We start from the raw sequence: 6,459 nt of genomic DNA on the forward strand, positions 1-6,459 counted from the left end.
AGGGAGTTTTCAGTCTATTTTAAGAGCAAATAGAGGAGGAAAAGGGAAGATCTGTGTGGTGAATGACTCTGAGATCGATCGATTTATTTTTTTTCTTTGTAACAGTAGCAGAACTCTGCCACCTTGACCTCACCAAAGAGGAGTACTTGGAATAAAACCACAGCATACAGAAGTCTTCACTTGAACCTTCAGTTTTGCTTTGAAGCATATGGGGTATATTTAGTTTTAAAGCTTCTGATGAAGACTGAGACAAAGCTGGCTTTCTAGCAGGGTACAGTGTTGTTCCTGAGGTGCTGTGCTTGGTGGGATGATGCACTATGGACTAATGTTGCCATAAATCAATGCTGAAAGTGAGGAGAATTCAGAGACAACATCCACTCCTAGCCTAAAGGTTTTAAAACTTCAGCACTTGTAATAATAAGTAATTTTTGGAAGGGTTCTCTATATTGTCTTCAGGAGAGTGGTTGAAATACAGCTTGCTAGACAGAGGTTTGAAGCAGATCTAGAAAGATCTTTCAGTTAATCAGGATCTAATGGAGCCACTGTATTAAGGCAGCATTTGTGAAATGGTCCATGCTTGCCTTAAGTTAGTCCTGCTTTGATAGATGTAAAGATACATAGATAGACTTGTAAGAATGAATGAGAAGGTTTATATGTATAAATGAAATGGGAATAAAAACTGTATCTGTGTGTCTGCTAAATGAAATTACTGGCAAGAAAGGAATATTTGATCTCAGAGGTCTCTTATTTAACAAATTACTGAAAAGCAGCTTTCAGGTGTAGCTCTGTATAGTAAGGGGAATTCATAATTGAGTGTCCCTTGGCTGCAGTGACCCTGAAACACCCCTGGAAACCAAAAACCAGCTACAGGATGCTTGGGGAGCTGGGGAATTTCACAAGCATCCCATAGTATAACTGTGTCATTGCTCTGTTGAACCCACCTTTTGCAGGTGAGTTTATTGTAAGGCATCCAAGATAAACCCTAATGAACACTAATTAGGGTGTGATAGAGCACAGCCCAACAGTCTTAAGACACCAAACCAGTGCAAGTGGTGCTTTTCCCTTCCCAGTGGGCTGGAGGTTAAACACTGCTCTGGTGAGGGCTGATCTGTAGATTATAACCAGGTCTGAAGCAGTTTGATTGTGATGGTCATGGCAGTGATTAGGAAATCAGAATCTTATCCTTATTTATCTGGGACATTGTTCTGGTCATGGCTGTGATTAGGAAATCAGAATCTTATCCTTGTTAAATTATAGCTGATGTATTGTTTTGGTCAGCAGAGTATTTTTGTTGGTACAAGCCCCCAGTGGTTATTACCAGTAGCAAAATTATACAAACTGCATGATTAAATTCCTAAAGAGCTGAAGCTTGCATTCAGAACTGGAGGAAGGCTTCCTTTTTGCCTGTAGCTAATACATAAGAGGATTTTCTTCAAAATATGATTCATTAAAATGTCTATACTAATGACTACAAAAGGCAAAAATAAAGCTACAGCAAGAGTCCCCATGGGCTTCTCATTACCAGATAAGTAATCATGAGAGGTATGGGAAGCTTAATTAAATGTCCATGAAAGGGGTTGAATTTATGAAGTGTTAAAAGCTGTTCTGGCAAAAGATTTCAAGTGATTAAAACCTGTAAAGTTAATGGAGATGGGTAACATCTGAAATTGTTTTCCTTGTTCTTTGTTGGCTGCCTGGAAAGTGCAAATAATGAGGTTGAGTTTTGGATGGATTTGGAACACAGTGATGAGCATCTGTGTAAACTATAACTCTATATTCAGTGAATTTCTTGATGAAATGCAGCAAGGCCTTTGGCCACACCTTCAGAGTTTATTTACAGTATTAGTGAAAGAAAATAGAGTCTATCTATCCCAAAAGCATCCTCCATCTGTGATGTGGGAAGAATTCTGAAAACCGTTGTACGTTACTCGTAAATCAGATTATTGATAAAATTCTGCAGAGGGGTAGAATGGGTAGACAGCTTTTCAGTGGTGCATTCATTAACTCTGCAGTGAGTGTCTTTACAATGTAAATTGTGCTTCCTCAGGTCGTGTAAGTGCCACTTAATTAAGTACCCTTAAATATGAACAGAGCTGGGGACTGATCAGACCTAGACTTGTGTCCTGGTTTGAACTACCTGTACAGCCCTGGGGAAGGGCCTGTTGTGCAGTTTGTCCCTGTGTCACAGGGAATGATAGAGGATGCCTTTGGAATTGGTGCTGGCAGTATTGGGGTGGAGATTAGAATACGAGATGTATTCCTGGGCAAGTGGGAGAGGCATCTGTTGTCTTTACTATTCCTATGAGTGCTGGACTTGGCAGTGCTGAGTTAATGGTTGGACTCAATGACCCTGAAGATCTTTTCCAACCTAAACAATTCTGTGATTCAGTGGGATTTATTTCTCTGAGAAATCCATGCTGGGAAAGCCTGAAATGCCATTGGGCTTTGCCTTTGGTAGTGGCTGACTGTGGATGTCCAGAGCAGCCTTATGGCACTTGTTATACACTTGCTATAATCTGTGAAGAGCAAGAGATCCTCCCCTTTCCATCTTGAAAAGTGGGATTCCAAAATTAAAGAGCAATTGAGCTTGCAGATTAGTGTCCACTGGGTCCAGGTGCAAGCCTTCCTTGCTTTCTGAGGCTCTGGATGGAGTCCCAGCAGTGTGCATGCCTCTGTCAGCCCAGCAAGGCACGTTTATCAGGACAGCACCTGATGGCAGGTCCCAGGAGCACTTGGAAAGATTGGTTTTGGATTGCTGACTTCAGTTGAGGTAGTTCTCACCTGATCTAGGCACATTTCTTTATACACTTTCTTGGAGTGAATGGCACTGGGGGCAGGCTGGTGTCACAGACACTGTCAGGACTAAAGCCGCTTTGTATAGATGTGTATCTGGTGCACGTGGGTGACAGCACACCAGGGAGGGGTGGCAGCTGATCCTGCCCGTGTTTCTGGTTTGTAACGTGTTTATTTCTTACCCCACAGGTCGGTGAGCTGGTAAAGGTCACAAAGATTAACATGAGTGGTCAGTGGGAAGGAGAATGTAATGGCAGACGTGGTCACTTTCCATTCACACACGTCCGTCTGCTGGATCAACAGAATCCTGATGAGGACTTCAGCTGAGTGTGGCTCAACAGTTGCTCTTACAGATGGGAACAATCTCAACTTGTTTTTATTGCAGATGCCATCAAGACTAAGCTCGGACCGACGCTGCAAGTGGTATTGCTTGGATAAGCATTCTGATAACCTACAAACCCCTGGGACTCAACACCACCATTCCTTAAGCAAGGGTCATGTAATTCAGGGTACGACAGTAGATAACTCGTGTGTCCAGTGGCAGAACTAGGCCATGATTATAGGTTGTAATGCCTGCTTATGTCCACGTGCATGGCAGCCTGGACCTTCCAGCAGCAGCAGCTGGAGAAAGCAGTGCTGTAGATGTTCAAAGAACATTTATAGCTCTCTCCGGGCCCATTGCTTATGTTGCTTCTTCCTCAGGCAATGAAGATCAACCATAGACAATTCAATACCTTGATAGAAATTTCACAAATTTATCCTGGAGCTCTCTCCGTGTTTTTTTCCATCCTGAGTTCTCTGTCCTAGAAAGGCTCTGCAGTGCTCTGCATGGTCAGTTAGCTGTGCACAGCACAGACTGAGGCAGGGCCCGTTGGGTAGCCTTATGATTTACAGATCCTTACCATTGTCATGGTAAATGACAGATCCAATCAACCTCAGAATTCTAGAAGCTTGTGGACACTAGATTGATTTCTTCAGTACTGTTGATGCTTCAAACATAGCAGCTGATTTTAATTTAAGATTTTTATTAACACACAGTATCTCCTTTTATCCACAAATACAAGGCTTATGGAAGTGTAAACCTCCATATCAGTGCTGAAAAATACGTGCATAGCACTTTAATACGTAGCTTTAAAGCAGTGTTTGATTCACTAAATATACTAAAATATTGACACTGCTTTCCAATAAAATTAAATTGTGTAGGGCTAGTTTAATTTTTCTAGAATTCTTCAATATTGTACAATACTGTTACAGTACAAATCAGTGTCAAGCACGATGAACTGACAAACCAAATATTAGTTTTATTTTAAAGACAGTCTGGGGACTCTTCTGGTTTAATTCCCATCTGTAAAATATTTGATAGTGAATTCATGAGGATTTTATTTTTAATAAACTAATGGAAAATAATTGTGTGCTTCTGGATTGATTCTCAAAAGGCATAATAGAGTAAATATGGCTTCCTAGCTCATGATGAAATCAGTGCATTGAGTAGGCAATATTATGCACTGCTTGATGGTTGTTTTTAGTCTGTTCTTCTAATTATCTGGTTTTCTCTAATATAAATCAGAATGGATTTAGTAAGTTTTGTAAACTGAAATTAAACACTGAAGTAACTCTCCCTTGCCTGTACCCTGGGTTGTTTTCCAAGCACAGCACTCTGGTGACCAAACTAAATTTTGTAACTTTGACTACAGTATAATCCATGCAGAAGGGTTTTTCTAAATAGCATCAAACTGAAACTGTTGGGTTTGGTTGCTTCACACCCGTGTGACCCCAAGGCTCATGGGTTGCAAAGGCCTTTGCTGCAAGGCACCAACCCTACAACAATACTGGTAACACTTTACCTCAGAACTCTGTAACATGCTGGAAATTATAATATTTCTGTTCTATTTAAGTACTAGTTGTTTTACTTCAAAACTAATCCATCAGCAAGTCTTAGTAATGTTCAGGTTATGGGCACTCATTAATTCTGTGGACTAACGTTAATCACACTTGTCCATCACCAGTCTCATGAGCACTACTGAGGATTAATATCAAAAACTGACAGCAGGGACAGTGGGGTAAGAATGGAAACAAGGAATTGCAGCTCTGTTCTACCTTGGATTGCTATTCAGGTTAGGGTGACGTGCCAGTGATTGTGGGAGCTCTTCTAGCTTAGTACAAAATTTACTTTGAGGGGGAAAAAAATTGTGAAACTAACTCTAGGTTCTGTAACTCATCAGGTTCTTTAAGGCTGATTTGTGGTTTTCCTCTGATCCTGATATTCACTGTAACTGTTCAGCTGCACTCTAAATAACAGACTTAATACTGAGTTTTTCAGTTGCCCATATATGCTTATGGTTTTCTTCAGGTATTGCAAAAGAAGCATAATAAACAGTGTGTCATTAGAGTGACACTGTTCTGAAGTATTTTTGCCAACTGCAGTTAATGAAAGCCCATATATTTGTACCTTTCCAATCAGGAATTCAGATACCAAAAGATCATTTTTCTGGAAGTTTTATTATGCAAACCTTGCCTTTTTAATACAAAAGACATGAATTGAATTAACTAGCAAGTTCCCTGCAAACTTTGTAGATGTGGTTTTGTTAAGACTGTATAAATTGTGAATATTTGTACACTTTGAAAGAGCAAAATAAGGAAACTAGAGGAGTCTTAATAGCTGCTGTTACACTAGAATCCCAAGTTCTTGTCAAGCAGTTTTTTTAGCTGACTGACACATTAATGCAACTGTTTTCCACTCTTCAGTTCTAGGCTGAAATGTGATTTTGTTTCATAGGTGATAGAAAGGAGTATGAATTTGGACAAAATAGACATTTCAACTTGTCAGGCTCTTCAAGGCAAATAGGTAGCACCCATGTCCATGAACATGTAGAGGAAATCCTTTTGTGGCCTTTGTTTATCCTCTTCTATTTGTTCCCTCCCTTCTCCCCAATGCGTGCAAAAAATCATTGCTCAGAATGTCGGTCACAATCTTTTGTCTCTTCCTTGGCTGTGGTTTTGGTCTCTTGTGCATAGGCAGGTGTTAGAACTAGAATAATCATTTCTAGAAATACACCATGAAAGCAGAATGCTCAATTACACTGTGTTCTTCTGGTGCATTTACACGTTATATCACACTAAAAAGTACAACTGGCTGCTATGGTTTTTTAATATGTATTTCATTTTGGTAAGCCCCTGCCTTTTTACTAATATATGACCTGGTTAAATCTTGTTAATCTGTTTGAATTGTATTTGTTAATAATGCAAAGATTTCTAATCATCTTTAAGAGCAAAACACTTCCTTTTTGTTAATGGTTTTGGGGAAGGATTCTAACCAAACCTGTTTGAAGAAAAATATGAACATGTGCCATTGTATTATAACACTATCCACTTTCTTGACAGTTAAAGTCCTTTTTTATTTTTTTGTAGCATGTAATGTATATGTTCATAGTACGTGAAGTAAATAAAAGTATAGCCAAAACTTTGACTCGGTCATTCTCAATCAGTTCTTGGAGTACTTGCATGTAATAATTAAAAATAGAGGGGGTATGGCCATTTTTAATTGGCCATGTTAGTATCAAAATAATTAAACACAGCACTACAGAAGTAAGACAAACCAAGGTAACTAAATAAACTTATCAAACAATAAAATATGACTTTTTTTGAAAGAAGGTGACTTTCTGTAAT

At 39.4% G+C, this 6,459-nt stretch overlaps 1 protein-coding gene across 2 annotated transcripts in view; it reads left to right on the forward strand.

The window, feature by feature from the left end:
- The window catches only part of CRK (CRK proto-oncogene, adaptor protein), a 9,685-nt gene extending 3,426 nt beyond the window's left edge, over positions 1–6,259 (forward strand). The window contains exons 2-3 of one of the 2 annotated variants that reach the window (XR_004082204.1): positions 106–271; positions 2,983–3,000. Coding sequence is in view for 1 of the 2 variants with exons in the window: in XM_031060644.1 (XP_030916504.1) it covers positions 2,983–3,120 (138 nt within the window). In the remaining variant the exon portion in view is untranslated. Of the gene's footprint in view, positions 1–105; positions 272–2,982 lie in introns of both variants that reach the window. The other variant, XM_031060644.1, reaches the window with a different exon arrangement.
- Positions 6,260–6,459: the final 200 nt, after the last annotated feature.

The sequence above is a fragment of the Geospiza fortis genome, unplaced genomic scaffold (genome assembly GCF_000277835.1).
Source record: "Geospiza fortis unplaced genomic scaffold, GeoFor_1.0 scaffold425, whole genome shotgun sequence".
Lineage (NCBI taxonomy): Eukaryota > Metazoa > Chordata > Aves > Passeriformes > Thraupidae > Geospiza > Geospiza fortis.